The 16,337-nt window shown below is 42.5% G+C and overlaps 1 protein-coding gene across 2 annotated transcripts in view; it reads right to left on the bottom strand.

Annotated features, from left to right (window-relative positions):
* TNKS2 (tankyrase 2) overlaps positions 1 to 15,441 on the bottom strand; it is a 65,049-nt gene extending 49,608 nt beyond the window's left edge. For both annotated transcript variants that reach the window (XM_040254513.1, XM_040254514.1), the window contains exon 1: positions 14,965 to 15,441. In XM_040254513.1, the coding sequence (XP_040110447.1) occupies positions 14,965 to 15,163 (199 nt within the window). In that variant the 5' untranslated portion in view covers positions 15,164 to 15,441. The remainder of the gene's footprint in view (positions 1 to 14,964) is intronic.
* Between the last annotated feature and the right edge of the window lie 896 nt (positions 15,442 to 16,337).

Raw genomic sequence — 16,337 nt, 5'->3', positions numbered from 1 at the left:
AAGGAAGAATCTTTTAAGCCACACTAAGGTGGTATCTGGATTTTGTCCTACAGACTACAGTGTTTCTCAAGCTGCTTTCAGGCAACAGACTTAAAGGAAATCTTTTTTTGTCTAGGAAAAAAACCTGAGACATAATTAATGTATAAGGTTATATTAGTTTCAGGTGTATAACGTGATATGATTTGTCTATACCGCATGCATGCATGCATACTAAGTCACTTCAGTCGTGTTCGACTCTGTGCAACCCCATGGACAGCAGCCCACCAGGCTCTCTGTCCACGGAATTCTCCAGGCAAGAGTACTGGAGTGCGTTGCCATTTCCTTCATGTATATACTGCAAAATGAACACAATAAATCTAGTTAACATTACCACCACATATAGGTATTTTTTCTTGTGATGAGAACTTTTAAGATCTACTCTCTTAGCAACTTTCAAATACATAACGCAGTATTATTGACTATAGTCTTCATGCTGTATATTACATCCCCAGGACTTAACTTCACATAGCTTAATATCTGAAAGTCCATTCATGCTATTGCAAATGGCAAGATATCATTTTTTTCCAGCTGAATTATATTCCATCGTGTATATACACCGCAATTTCTTTATCCATTTATACCTTGACAGGCACTGAGGTTTTTCCCCCATGTCTTAGCTTTTGTAAATAATGTTGCAATGGCACTATTTATAATAGCCAAGACATGGAAGCAACTTAAATGTCCGTTGACAGAGGAATGGATAAGACAAATATCAAGTATCACTTCTAAAATATGGTATGATAGTGGAAGACAGAGGAGTATGGAGTGCTATGCAGTTCACTGGGGTTGCAAAGAATTACACACTCACAGACAAAGAAAACAATTTATGGTTACCAAAAGGGAATTGCGGGGATCAATAAATTAGGAGCTTGGGATTAGCAGATTCAAACTAGTATTTATAAAACAGATAATTATCAGGGACCTATTATATAGCACAGGGACTATATCAATGTCTTGTAATAAATTATAATGGAAAAACAATATGAAAAAGAATTTATATACACACACACACACAAAACCGAATCACTGTGCAGCACACCAGAAACCAGCACAACACTATAAATTAACTATACTTCAATTTTAAAAAACAGGAAGAAAAGAAAAAATGCTGCAGTGAACGTGGAGGTGCATAAGCCTTTCTGAGTGAACACTTCCTAATGAAATCTTATGTAAAATCCCAATGTGTCTTGTTTGCTGCAAGAATACCCAATGCCTAGTACACAGTTGGCACTCACAGAGTTGCAAATTAACTGAATTCAATTTAAAATAATATTATTCAGGCTGAATCTGCCTTCTTCTCCTCAAAGACCCAAACGAAATTATCCCTCTACTTCAGAGGCATCTCAAAGAAATAGTATGAGAAACACTGCTGTAAAATATGAATGGTCACTGAAGGACAAGCAAATTGCCTACTAATGAATATATTTTAAAACCTTGCTTTGCATCTGCCTTTTAAAAAAGCTAATAATATCCTACAAATCAACTCTGATAGCCACACATTTTATTGATTTCAAGTATCAAAATTAAACTAGTTTTAGGGCATCACCAATGCAATGGACATGAACTTGGGCAAACCGGGAGACAGTGAGGGACAGGAAAGCCTGGCGTGCTGCAGTCCATGGGGTCGCAAAGACCATGACTGGGCAACTGAACAAAAAAAAACAATTTAAAAACTATTTCCTTTCTTATGAATCTTCTTCCAGATCTGCTGACATATTGAGTGCAACACCTTGATGGCACCATCCTTTAGGGTTTTTACTAGAATTCCGTCGCATCCATTAGCCTTAACAGCAGTGCTTCTTAAGGCCCACTCGACTGCACTGTCCAGGTGGTCTTGCTCTGGGTGGCTGACCACACCATCTTAGTAACCTGGTTCATTTAAACCTTTTCTGTGCAGTTCTTCCATGTATTCTCTCCATCTCTTCAGCGTCTACTAGGTCTCTACCGTTTGTGTCCTTTATTTTGCCCATCTTTGGGCAAAATGTTCCCTTGATAGCTCCCATTTTCCTGACGAGCTCTCTAGTCTTTCTTCTGTTGTTTTTAGTTTTATACACTGCTCATTGAAGAAGGCCTTCTTGTCTCTCCATGCTGTTCTTTGGAAATCTGCATTTGGTTGGATGTGCCTTTCCCTTTCTCCCTTGTTTTCTTCTCTTCTCTTTCTTTAGCTGTTTGTAAGGCCTCCTCAGATGCCACCTTGCCTTTCTGCTTCTCTTTTTCTTTGGGATGGCTTTGTTGGCTGCCTCCTGTACAGCACTACAGACCTCCATCCATAGTTCTTCAGGCACACTACTTACAAGTTCTAATCCCTTGAATCTATTCATTACCTCCACTGCTGGAAGACCCAGCAGTGGCCACTGGACTGGAAAAGGTCAATCCTCATCCTAATTCTCCCAAAAGGGTAGTACCAAAGAATGCTCTCATCATCAGACAATTGCACTCATCTCCCATGTTAGCAAGGTCATGCTTAAAGTCTTGCATGCTAGGCTTTAGCATTATGCAAAACAAGAACTTCCAGATGTCCACGGTGGGTTTAGAAAAGGAAGAGGAACCAGAGATCAAATTGCCAACATTCACTGGATCACAGAGAAAGCTAGGCAATTTCCAGAAAAACATCTACCTCTATTTCATCGATTACGCCAAAGCCTTTGACTTGTGGATTGTAATACACTGTGGAAAGCTCTTAAAGAGATAGGAATACCAGACCATCTCACCTGTCTCCTGAAAAACCTGTATGTGAGTCAAGAAGCAACAGTTAGAACCCTATATGGAACAACTGACCGGTTCAAGATCGAAAAAGGAGTATGACAGAGCTGTCTGCTGTCACTCTGTTTAATCAATATGCTGAACACATCATGCGAAATGCCAGGCTGGATACGTTACAAGCTGGAATCAAGATAGGCGGGAGAAACATCAACAACCTCAACCTGCCACTCTAATGGCAGAAAGCGAAGAGGAACTAAAGAGCCTCTTGATGAGGGTGAAAGAGGAGAGTGGAAGAGTCGCCTTAAAATTAAATATTAAAAAAACTAAGGTCATGGCATCTGGTCCCATTACATCATGGCAAATGGGGGGGCGGTAGGTGGAAGCAGCGACAGATTTCCTCTTCTTGGGCTCTAAAATCACTGTGGATGGTGACTGCAGCCATGAAATCAGAAGACGTTTGCCTCTTGGCAGGAAAGCTACGACAAACCTAGACAGTGTGTTGCAAAGCAGAGACATTACACTGCCAACAAAGGTCTGGACAGTCAAGGCTATGGTCTTCCCAGTGGTCACATATGGTTATGAGAGCTGAACAGTAAAGAAGGCAGACTGCCAAATAATTAATGCCTTCCAACTGTGGTGCTGGAGAAGACTCCTCAGAGTCCCTTGGACAGCAAGGAGATAAAACCAATCTTAAGGGAAATCAACCCTGAATACTCGCTGGAAGGACTGATGTTAAAGCTGAAACTCCAGTATTTTGATTATCTGATGGGAACAGCTGACTCATTGGAAAAGTCCCTGATGCTGGGAAAGATTGAGGGCAGAAAGAGAAGACGGCATCAGAGGATGAGGTGGCTGGTTGGGTGGCATCACCGATGCAATGGACATGAGCTTGGGCAAACTTCGGGAGATGCTGAGGGGCAGGGAGGCCTGGGGTTGCAAAGTATTGGATATGGCTGGGTGACTGAACAACAACAACCAAAATTAAACTAGTTCCTTTCTCATGAATAGTTGGGTTGTTTCTACTCTTTTCCTATTACATACAATGTTGCCAGGAGTAACTAAAGAGAAGAGAAAACTGACAGTATCTGACAACTTCTTTAATTTGGGGAAAGAAGATGACAGTCGGACACCAAAATATAAAGGAAAACAGGATGTTTATTAGGTAAGTATTTGTTTTTGGAAATGCTTAAATGCTTTTGGACATCTGTTTGAGGGACAAATGTCCAATAAGTAGAAGGTTCTGTGTATTTCTAACTAAGGAAATTAGTATGAACTAACAACTGACATTTTGAAGTCTTGACCGTAAAGATGGTGTTTGAAGCCATGCAAGAAAACGAAGCTGACTAGAGAACACTAGTTTTCTGTTCTGTTGAAAGAAGTATGTTTCTTATCAAAGATCAATCCCTTCTCATCTTACACTTTCTCACCTTCTCAAGGTATTCCTATCCACATCAATCTCTCCCTCTCCACCAGATCATTCCCAACAGTGTCTAAGCATGTTCTTTATGTTCCATTTTATTAAAAATATTCTCTTTGAATTCACATGCCCATTTCTCTGCTCCCCTGCATATTCAACCCTCTAAGAAAGTGAAAGTGAAGTTGCTCAGTTGTATCCAACTCTTTGGGACACCATCTGTAGCCTACCAGGCTCCTCCATCCATGGGATTTTCCAGGCAAGAGTACTGGAGTGGGTTGCCATTTCCTTCTCCAGGGGATCTTCCCGACCCAAGGATCGAACCCAGGTCTCCCGCACTGTAGGCACATGCTTTACCATCGGAACCACCAGGGAAACCCTACAGACTGTCCCTAATTCTCTGTTTCGCATTTACTCCTCTTCCAAATCCAGTCTGGCTTCTTCTTTATGACTGCTTTCATCGAGGCCACCTACAACCTCCATGTTGCCAAACCCAAAGGACACACGTCTGTTCTCATTTGACTAGATCTCTCAGCAACAACTGGTAACTGACTTGACAACTGACTAATCCCTCTCTTGTGAAAAATATCTCTGAGTTTCCATGTCATCACACCTTTCTGGTTCTTGCCTCATCTGTTCATTTAACAAATGATCAGGGAGGGATCTCCTTGGTAGTCCAGTGGTTAAGACTTCACTTTCCAATGCAGGGGGTGCAAGTTTGATCCCTGGTTGGGGAGCTTAGATCCCATAAGCCTTGAAGCCAAACAAAAACAAAATGAAAAACAAAAATAATATTGAGACAAATTCAATCAAGACTTAAACAAACAAAAAACCCAAATGATCAGGGAATCAACCATGTGATGACACTTTTCGGGGTGCCTCTGACTTACTAGTGTACAGAACAGACCAAATATCTGCCTTTGAGGAACTTCCATGGAGGTGGAGGAGATGAACAACAAATGCACAAAGTAAGCATGTTAGAAGGTAATTAGAAAAAGAGAAGACGAGATCGGGGATTCCCTCGTGGCTCAGTGGTAAAGAATCAGGCTGCCAGTGCAGAAGACACAAGTTCAATACCTGACCCAGAAAGACCCAGTGCTGCGGAGCAACGAAGCCCACGCGCCACAACTGTCGAGCCCGCGCTCTGGAGCACAGAAGCTGCAACTGCCAGAGCCCAGGGCCCTAGAGCCCACGCTCTGCAAACGGCCGCTGCAGTGAGAAGCCCGAGCACCACAGCGAGAGAAAGGCCCAGGCAGCAGCGAAGATCCAGCAAAAAAAGAAAAAAAAGGGGATCAGAGTGTGTATATGGAGGGGGCCATAAGGTAGAGCCCACGCTCTGCAAACAGCCGCCGCAGTGAGAAGCCCGAGCACCACAGCCAGAGAAAGGCCCGAGCAGCAGCGAAGATCCAGCAAAAAAAGAAGGGATCAGAGTGTGTATACGGAGGGGGCCATAAGGTACAACAGTGAGGTCACCACAGGCCTTGCTGAGACGGTGACATCTGACCCAAGACTTGAAGGAGAGAGAACTAGCCCTACGGACCGACAGAAGGCTAGAATAAATGGAGCTGAACAAGGGGAAGCAGAAGAGGAGGTGAGGTCAGAAGTAATGAGGACCAGCTACAGAGGCTTCAGGACCCACACATTCTGGCTTTTTTACTGTGAGGAAAAAGGGAGTGTCATCGTAGGATTCCGAGTTGGTAAATTAAATGATACGACCTATCTGAAAAGTACCCTCTGGCTGTTGGGTTGAGACAAGATTTAAGGGGGTTTAGGTGGGGGCAGGAGGAGAAGGGGACAACCGATGAGATGGCTGGATGGCATCACGGACTCGATGGACGTGAGTCTGAGTGATCTCTGGGAGATGGTGATGGACAGGGAGGCCTGGCGTGCTGCGATTCATGGGGTCGCCAAGAGTCGGACACGACTGAGCGACTGAACTGAACTGAGGTTAGAAACCAATGAAAGACCATGGTAGTTTGGACCATAATGTGGTGGCACCTGTCAGAATATTAAGTGACAGGTTCTGGGTACTCTGAAGGTAGAGCCACCATAGTTTGCTCTCAGACTGGATGTAGGGCGAGGCTAAGGGTGAGAGGGTGAGGAGGTTAAGAGAAGGTGGGGGCAAGGGAGGAGTCACGGCTGACTCTAAGGTTTTGGGACTGAGGAATGGAGGAGTGGGGTCAGCATCAGCTGAGACAGGGAGGTTACAGACTAAAGAGCTCTGTGGCAGAAGGTGAGAAATTCAAGTTTCGGCCATGTCCTGCCTCCTTAGGGGTTTCTTGCTTATTCCTCCTGATTTTTAAATGCTGGGACTCCTCAAGACTCAGTTCTCTTCCCTGTTTTCCCTCATCTTCTCCTATGGCTTTAAACACCACCTAGATACGTGACCTGCAAATTGAAATTTCCAGTCCAGATTTTTCACCTGAATTCCAGACTGTTTACTAGACATACCTTCACCTGGGTATTTTGAAGGCATCTCAAACTCAACACGTTCCCTAACTTCTCTTCATTCCACTGACACTGCCCAACCACCCCCCGCCCCCGCCCAAATGTCTCCAGCCTGAACCACTGCAAACGTCTCCTTAATCGGGCCTCACATTTTCACTGTTCCCAGCGATCTTTTAAAAACAACCCTCATATCATACCCCCATTTAAGGTAATTCATTGGCTTCCCACTGACACTCTTAGAACAAAATTCAACCCTGCTACCATGGCCTACAAGGCCTGCTGCCTGAACTGGCCCTTACCTACTTCTCTAACTTCATTTCAAACCACTTGTCCCTTTCTGAACCATGATCCAGCTTTCTTTTTTTTTTTTTTGTCCTACACTTCCATGATCCAGCTTTCTTTCGGTTCACCAAGTGTGCTAACCTTACTTTAGCATATGCTGCCTGTCTGCTTGGCCTCCTTCTCCCTTGTTCTTTGCATTTCTATTCACTGTCTAATGTCTCCACCTTAAAGAGACCATCCCTGATCATTCTATCTAAAGTGGTCCATTCTGCACAGTCATACAATCAATTCAGTTGGTTTCCCCCTCTCCTCCATTAGAACTCAAGCTCCAGAAAAAACACAAGGGTTTTGCCTTTGCTATTCACAGCAGTATCCTCTGGTACTTATTAAAACTTGTAATTACTGTTCAGTACTAATCTCCTGAACTCTATAACAGGAGGGTCAACATCTATCTTAATTCATCCCTACCTCCCCAGTGTCCTGCACACTGCCTGGCACACAGCAACAAAAAAAATCTGTTCATATTTGCTGAAAAAATACATCATGGTATGAGAAAAGGAGACTGAGAAGTAAAACTTAGAAAAGAATAGCACTGCAAAAGCCAGGAAGGAAAATTTCCAGGAAGAAAGGTCTCTGACCGGAATATTCCTTATCGTAGCCTGGGCACTGCTGATCACACTGTCCTCCCAAGTGAGCCACCCCCAGCTGCCCCCAGCAGCAGTTCAGCTATTCCAGCCACTCAGCATCCACCTGGAAGAAAAGGTTTTATTAAAGACTTCAGTTGGGGAATAAGAGAAAAAGAATCAGAATAAAGAAAAGTTAGTAAAGATATCTCTTTCTTTGGAAAGTTACTTGATGTACTCAAGGACCCTGAGAAGCATCACTATTTCTTCAGTGGTAATGTTGTCTGAAGTAGTCAAAATGGTGACTCACAGAGTAACTTCCCAAAAAAGGGGTGTGAGGTGGGCACAGAAATAGCTGTAGCAGAACATCTAGCTGTTTTATGAGATACTGTCAGGAAGCTATCTGTTACAAAGGATTAGTGAGCAAGCTGAACAAAGATCAAGAGCAGCCTTTTGTTAAAACACCACTGAGAAAAGAAGATGGTTGCTTCAAACCAGAGATAACAAGAGAGAATCAATACTGATGTGTTTGATTAAATACTGAAACTGAAGTTTTAGCTAGGGAGGAGATATGGGGAGAAAGGGTTAAGGTGATTTTATCTACATAATTACCAACAGTCCAAGACACGGATGAGGACTTTCACCTCAACAACTGTAACAACATGATTTCCTAGCCATTAAGAGGTCTGAAACCCATCTGGAGACTGACAGAGAGATCACCATGTTTTCCAAGTCACAGTGTAAATACTATAATATGTGTATAGAGGTCATGCTGCTATTCTGAGAGTAGATAAAAAGTCTGAGGTTTGAGTGTTTGAAGTCACTTCTTGACATGAAAGGAATTATTTAGAAGGGGTCAGTAGGGAGCTATTTCAAATTTTACAATCTACTTTTGGAAGTTTGGTTAAACCTTTAGATTTAAGTGGCTTCCCAAACTCTAAGAGCTAATCCCTGATACAATCCCCATTCTTACAGTCTCAAGAACAATTCAAAGCATTTCTGTTATGTACTCATTTTTGGAAGAAAAAAACAGTTTTGCAAGGTATGTTCTGATCACGCTCTCACTGGCCAGGTAAAACATGAACAGGAATATCCTTAGAGCCTTAGAGTCGATAACCAGCTCCATATCCTAAGGATCTCTTTACAAAGGAATCAGAAGCCTACAGTCAGTGGTTATGGCTGCTCAGGTTACATTGTGATTTTATTTTACAATTATGTAATAGCACTCATCTTCAAACATGAAAATCCTGATGAAATCATACATTGAGTTTGAATTCACTATAGAGCCCTGACAGTGAAACAAAACAGGCTTACTTGGAAACTAAATTTGCTGATCAATAAAATAGCTAGCAAGATGTCCTGTTCATTTCTGTTCACTGGACAAGGCCAGTACTGGATATATAGGAGGACTTAATAAACATTTATTTAGTGTATAGCTGATACTTTGGCTAGAACAGTAAGCAAACAACCTCCACAGAAAATATGAAGTTAATGATTTGTGACAACTAAGAAAGTAGTCTATTCAATTTCCCTTTTGTTTCATTACCATCCAGATGCCATCAGTTTCTGCAGTCCCACGAGCTGTCTTGCCAACCATGACTACTGTTAACAGTATCATATTTTCCTGCTATACTGGAAACATGCTTTCATCTGAATGGCTTCCAAAAAGTTATGAAGCACTGGAAGTCGCTACAGAGAAACCAACTTAGACTCAGGAAATTTCACTGAGAGCCCCCATCTCTCCCTTTTTACAGCATGAAGATAGAATGAGCCACTGATGATACAGCTGGTCCAATATTCAATGACAGTTATGTGTTGCCAACCCAAGGCATCACACAGAGCTTTGTCAGAAGGAAACATTAAAAAAAAGAAAATATCAACAAATGCCATGAAAGAGAGAAGGCTCCTGTGATCCAGAAGATGGGAATGTTTAATCAAGCAGCCTTCAGCTTGACTTACACAGCCAGGACTCTTGTCAGATTTTTTAAAGGCTATCATTTTATACTTTTCATTTACTATTATTAGATTGGTTCAAAAGTAATTGCAGTTTTACATTGTTGAACTTTGCCATTTGATAGTGGAATACATTCTTAAATAAATGTGGTTATGTTATACATCATTTTAACGCACATGTCTTCTTTTATGTTTTTTTTGCTAATGACTTACTACTTGCTGGTTATTTTATATTTACTTTAGACTACAGAAATGATGGTAGACAAAAAATTAATTTGAGTAATTTTTTAATTCAAGTTCAACATGGGTCTGGGTCATAAAGCAGTGGGGACAACTCAAAACATCAACAATGCCTTATGGCCCAAGAACCACAGTGCAGTGGTGGTTCAAGAAGTTTTGCTAAGGAGACCAGAGCCTTGAAGATGAGAAGCGTAGTGGCCAGCCATCAGAAGTCGACAACGACCAAGCAAGAGCAATCATCGAAGCTGATCCTTTCACAACTACGCAAGAAGTTGCCAAACAACTCAACGTCAACCATTCTATGGTTGTTTGGTATTTGAAGCAAATCGGAAAGATGAAAAAAAAAGTGGATGCCTCATGAGCTGACTGCAAATAAAAAGAACAGCCCATCACTGTGAGGAGTTTTCTTCTCTTACTCTACTCGAAAACAAAGAGCCATTTCTCAATCAGACTGAAAAAGTGGATTTTATTTAAGAACCGGAGAGGACCAGCTCAATGACTGGACTGAGAGGAAGCTCCGAAGCACTTCCCAAAGCCAAACTTGCACCCCCAAAATTCATGGTCAGTTTCATGGTCTGCTGCCCATCTAATCCACTACAGCTTTCTGAAACCATCACCTCTGGAAGTATGCTCATCAAATCAATGAGATGCACCAAAAACTGCAATGCCTGCAGCCGGCACTGGTCAACTGAAAGGGTACAATTCTTCTCCGTGACAACGCCTGACCGCACCTCACACAACCAACGCTACAAAAGTTGAATGAATTGGGCTACAAAGTTTTGCCTCATCCGCCATATTCACCTGATCTCTCGCCAACTGATTACCACTTCTTCAAGCATCTCAACAACTTTTTGCAGGGAAAACACTTCCACAATCAGGAGGAGGCAGAAAATGCTTTCCAAAAGCTCATCAAACCCCTAAGTATGGATTTTTACACTACAGGAATAAACTTATTTCTCACTGGCAAAAATGTGTTGATTGTAATGGTTTCTATTTTTATTAATAGGCATGTGTTTGAGCCTAGTTATGATGATTTAAATTTCATGGCCCAAAACCACAATTACTTTTGTACCCACCTAATAACTTTACTAAGATCCAGAAAGAAGTACTTTCTGCACATATTTATTGAGAATGAGGAATACACAGGAGAAGGCTTTGTCTAGTTCAACTTGGGACAAATAGTCTGGTCAGAGTAGGAGAAACTCTGGAAAGGATGCCATGGCCTCTGGGGTGATGAAAGTCTAACAATCTGAGTGCAGAAATATTGAAACAAGTACTCCAAAGTGGTTGCTACTGAAGTCTACTGCCTATCTCTAAATCCACCAACAGCTGAGGAAAAAGATGCAACTCAAGTGTTGATAATATACTATAACAGAGATCTGGTAGTAAAAAAAAAAAAAATTCTGAAGTCTGAAATAGACTGGTCTTTGATACAGGGGTTTTCTACTGATACAGGATTGAATTATCCCCCACAGCAAAAAACAATCCTGAAAACAGTCTATAATTCTAGCCCTAGGTAAGAAATGGGGGTACTTTTTGTGGGTCTCCCATAATTATGATGTTGGCCTACAGCCAAAAGAAGGAAATGCTTTTGCAACATTAATGGAGGGCTTCAATAGCACCACTTTGGGAAAGGGTATCAGTGGTAATCACAAAAGCTATTACGTCTTTGGCAGCTGAAAGTAAAAGTGTCAGTTGCTCAGTGTGTCTGACTCTATAGCCCCATGGACTGTAGCCTGCCAGGCTCCTCTGTCCACAGAATTTTCCAGGCAAGAATACTGGAGGGAGTAGCCGTACCCTTCTCCAGAGGATCTTCCCGCCCCAGGGATTGAACCTGAGTCTCCTGCACTGCAGGCGAATTCTTTACCATTTGAACCACCAGGGAAGCCCCTTGGCAGCTAAGTTATTAACATCTTCAACTGGAGAAATCATTTCACTTTTTTATACAAGTCAGATTCTGACCTACCAGTCCAATTGCCTTCCCTATACAGAAATCCTTTCCACACCTCTCAAAGGGCCCAATTCAACCACTGTAAGGAGGCTCCCAGCCAATCCCACAGTTCAGTAGATTGTTAAAGGCAGTCTGACTCCTTGTAACCTTTCACCTACTAGCCCCTAGCTTTGACTGCAAAGGCCACACAAGTCATACCCTCTCACTTTGTCTACTTGACTTCTTCCACATATGTGGATAGCAACATTGTTTAGCCTCAGTCTTCTTTTCTCTCTAGAATAAGTAGGTTTCCGATTGTAAAATAAATTCCAGGTGCTCTAGTTCACACTTGGTGTGGGGGAATGGGAAACCTTATATGCAATTCATATACATACTTTATACATAATTGCATGTAGCAACTGAAGTCTGACTAGCCCAAAGTACATGGCTGAGTAACATACTATAAATACAGAAAAGTAACATACTAAGTACAAAACAAAAGTTACTTTAACTAGAACTCTAACAATGCAAGTTATTTTTCAACTTGTCTTCTCCAACTACAACTATATCCATACATATATATCATCTCTTTCTACCATCTCTATACCTGAATTCTTTGAACTGAATATTTTACATTTTTTTTTTCCATTGAACAATTCTCTGCACATCTTAAAGCATATTTAAGATTCTCAAGCCAGAAAATTCTGTTCTCCTGTTCTAAGATTCTTGAGAAGGCTGTGCATTTCTTTCTTTGGCTATGATGGACAAAAAGATGACCTTCTCCCAAAGATTCTGGCCCTCTTCATTTTTTCAGAAGCAAGTTCAGAGAAGCAATCTCCTTTACTGAAACCTGCTTGTTTTCTAGGGGATTATACTGTCAAGAATTTCAGATGTTACTGCTTTTAGCAAAATTAGAGCTGCAGCTTTCCTACCACCAACTTGCCTCTACAAGTTTTGTAATGTGTCACAAAAAACTCATTCACACCCTGTGTGTATGTGTTGAGGGGAGGGGATAGGTAAGGGGCTGGTGGCAGGGGGATTGAAGAGGAAACTTCTGACAAGCAGTGACTTCTTGAAACATACTTATTTAAGAAATGGAATCTAGTCTGATAATAGAAAAGTTACTGTTTATCTGATTATTTTTTCCATTTGACACAAGAACTTAACTCCTTTAGACTAGCAATTATTCTTTAACTGAACTAATGAAAAGACAGACCAAATTCTCTAAACTGTTCTATCGTGATTCATTTTCCTTTGCACCGATCTCTCATTCCTGTTCCTTGGAATTGAAACAAAAAGACAAAATAAAATGTCCACCTCCCATAAAATGTCCAAGTTTTAATTGGCTTAAAAAAAAAAAGTTCCCCTACAGCTTACCCTATAATGTACAAACACAGGACACTGCTCAGTCAGGCTGTTACATAATCCCACCTACACTGAACTTCCAATGACATGCTGACGTGCATGTTAACATAACTAATAACTCACTACCTACAAAGAGCTTATAAAATATATTTTCCACATATTAAGAAAAAATGCAGCTGGATGCATTTATTTAAAAATTTGAGCAAGAAGTTTCTCTCTCATTAATCTTAAGTAGTAACTCAGATTGAATTTACAGAGTTAATTAAAATTCCTTTTACACCTGGGTTTAAATGCAGCGCTTTAAAACTCTGGTTTAATATAGACCATTAGTAATTTTTATTACTTTTATATCTCAAATTCTTAATCTTATAACCTGTACCTGATAATTTGGGTAAATTGTGAGGCGTAACTGGTTCCTAAAATAAGTTTTCCATTTCAGTTTGAATAAACCACAAAGTTTTCCACTTCAGTTTGGTAAAAAGTGCTTTGATGTTGGGACAGAGCTCAGGGTGGGATGGTTGGGAGGAACAAGGTCAATAGGAAGCTAATCCATAACCTTAAGGCTCTAAATATTACTATTTTCAGATATGAACTCATTAATACAACAAATTCTTGAAAGGTAGCAACTAAGATCTTCTTTGGTTATTTTTATCCCACAGATCAAGCAAACAGAATCTGAGTAACACTACCCTTTGGATTATGTATCAGTCCGTTATGACAGTTTCCCAAATCAGTTGCTTAAATGTTGACTACATGGACAAGCAGGACAATTCAAGTCAGAGACAGCGGTGATCATCAAAATTTTAGGCAAAACTAGCTAAACGTGAGATTAGACTTTAGTATTTTTCTCTCTTTCCACTGCCTACAGGCTGTTTCTAGTTCTCCCACCAATGGTCCTCCAAACCTTCTCCAAAGCTCCTCAACGGGAACCCAACAAATTTGTAATTGACGGAGAAAGCATACTTCCCAGTAGTATTTACATTCTAAATCAGGTACAGGTTAAGACAAACACATTTCCCACTGAAAGCATAAAAGCAATGCTTGTGAACAAGGAAATCTTTGTTTCTCGGCGCATCATTCCAGAGTGCAATCACAATCCTTCCAAGAGAAAAGTATAAATGCTTCATAGAAATGAGCTGTGTCCCATCTCTAGTTTTTATATTCTTCAATTAAACTTAATACACCTATCATAAAATGAACCTAGTAAACATATATAAAAATATGTGTGTATGTGTGTAATTCAAACGATCTAAATCTCAGGATGAGGCGAGATTACTTCCGATTTAAAATCTAGACCCAAGCTAGAGTCCCTGCACCATCTTTGCTGGCATTATACTACTTTCCATCCCAACTTGTGTCTGGCAGAGACTACCCTCACGCATCCCGCACCCAGCCTAAGCCACACCTCAGTTCTTCCAAACTTGACTATTTCCAGCTCGTCTCCAGAAACTTGCCAATGAGTGCTACCCACGTAAACCCATTAATGCTAATGTGTCAATGGACCATTAAGCTGATCCTCCTAAATTACATCCCTGCATTTGACAAAAGCCTCAAGAATGTAACACAAAGGACTTTTAAGAGTTATAGTGGAAAGTGCAAGAAAGATAGGTTTGGGAGATAACTGGCCTTTAAAATTCACAAGGTCTATCTACTTCGTCCCCTACTCCTTCTAGCCTGTAGAGGCCTTTTAGGGTTGTAAGACCGGAAGTGGGTACAGGTATTGTCGAAACAAAACAAAGCAAGAAAAAAAAAAACAAACCATTAACAACTTCCAGTGACTGTGGCACATTCACCCCCTAAAACCTAGGGGACTCCTCACCTCCCATTCGACTACATCAAGAGAACCGGGACCGGAGTCCCAGGGGGAAAGGCCGGGGGGAGAGGAGCACTGTGTCTGGTTTCGGGCCTGCGAACCCGGGTGCGCAGGTGGGGTCTGGGCGAGGCAAGGCGGCGCTGGTCCCGCTTACCTGCGGCGAAGTGGAGCGGGGTGGACTTCCTGCCCGCCGTGTCGCGGCTGTTCACCTTCTCGGGCGTCACCAGCCTCTTAACTCGTTCCACGTCCCCGTTGCGGCAAGCCTCGAACAGCTCGCGGGCGGCCGGCTCCACTGCCTCGGCCGCCGCGCCCGCGCAGGCCGCGCCCCCGCCGGCGCAGCGGCGGCCCGACATTATTCTGGCCGCCGCCGCCGCCAGCAGCAGCGCCAGCAACGGCAGCAGGAGCCCCGGCCCCGCGAGCAGGAGGGCGAGGCTCCCCGGAGGAGACGCGCTCAGGGCCTGGGCCTCTCGGCTCCCTGCTGTCACCGGGCTCGGCGCAGTCCCATGGCCGCGCCACCTCGCATCCCTCGATCGGCCTCGCGACCCCCGACTGCCCCGCCGCGGCGGAGGCACGGAGAACCCGCCGCTCGAGCTCAGAAGCGACGCGGCGGCGGAAGCTGGCAAGGCCCCTCCCGCCAGCTCCGCTGAGCCCTGGGAGCGCACGTGACGTCGCGCCGCGCGTGCGCGGTGGTGGTAGGCAGGCGGGACAGGTTTTGGCCAGCGGGCCGCGCCGAGGGGTTTGTGGGAAATGTGAGGCGAGCGCCTCTGGCCGCGGGTGGAGTAGGGGCTTCGTCTCATCGCCATCTTTGTGGTGGGTTTTGCTGAAGTTTAATGTTTTGCTTAATGTCTTTATTAAAAAATGGATTTCTTAATCTGAATTTCCTTATTGCACAGAAAAGAACCTTTGAAAGTTTTCCCCCAATTTTGGATGTTATTTTGGACTTCTTACTGTGGACATTTTCCATATTTTCAGCTCCCACAACCCCTTTGTCCTGGGGTTTTCTCCCTGCCACTGTCTCTTCCATTCCCCGCAACTGCCGTTTTGTTTTTTTGTGAACCACTTCTCAGAAGTGAATGAATTGCTTGATGGGAAGTTTGGATGAGTTGCCCCAAGATAATGTGAAGAAAATTAGGAAAGCACTGAAAGTTTGTTCCAATTCTAAATTAATGATTGAGAGGTATGGCTTACATGAATTACTCTTTCCATAGTTAATAGCGTAGGACTAAAGGACCCGTCATGAGTCTATATATTATGCTGACTTGGCTGAAGTGTGCATATACTGGGTATACACATCTCTGACAAAGTGTAATTAATTGTGATTTCTTTTCTTTTTGCCGTAAAAGCAAGAAAAGCACATAATTAACTCTCATGCCTAAGGTAGTAAGTGATAACAGCTGTTCATGATCATTCCCTAACCTATGCCCTGGTCTTAAGAAACTGTTTAAAACTATGGTTACATACATGTGGAAAAGACCCTGAAGCTGGGAAAAACTGAAGCAAAAGGATAAGGTGGCGGCAGAAGATGTG

The sequence above is a fragment of the Oryx dammah genome, unplaced genomic scaffold (assembly GCF_014754425.2).
Source record: "Oryx dammah isolate SB20612 unplaced genomic scaffold, SCBI_Odam_1.1 HiC_scaffold_14, whole genome shotgun sequence".
NCBI classification, from domain to species: Eukaryota; Metazoa; Chordata; class Mammalia; order Artiodactyla; family Bovidae; genus Oryx; species Oryx dammah.
The sequence above is the reverse complement of the archived record's forward strand: the minus strand, read 5'-3'. Positions and strand labels throughout refer to the sequence as shown.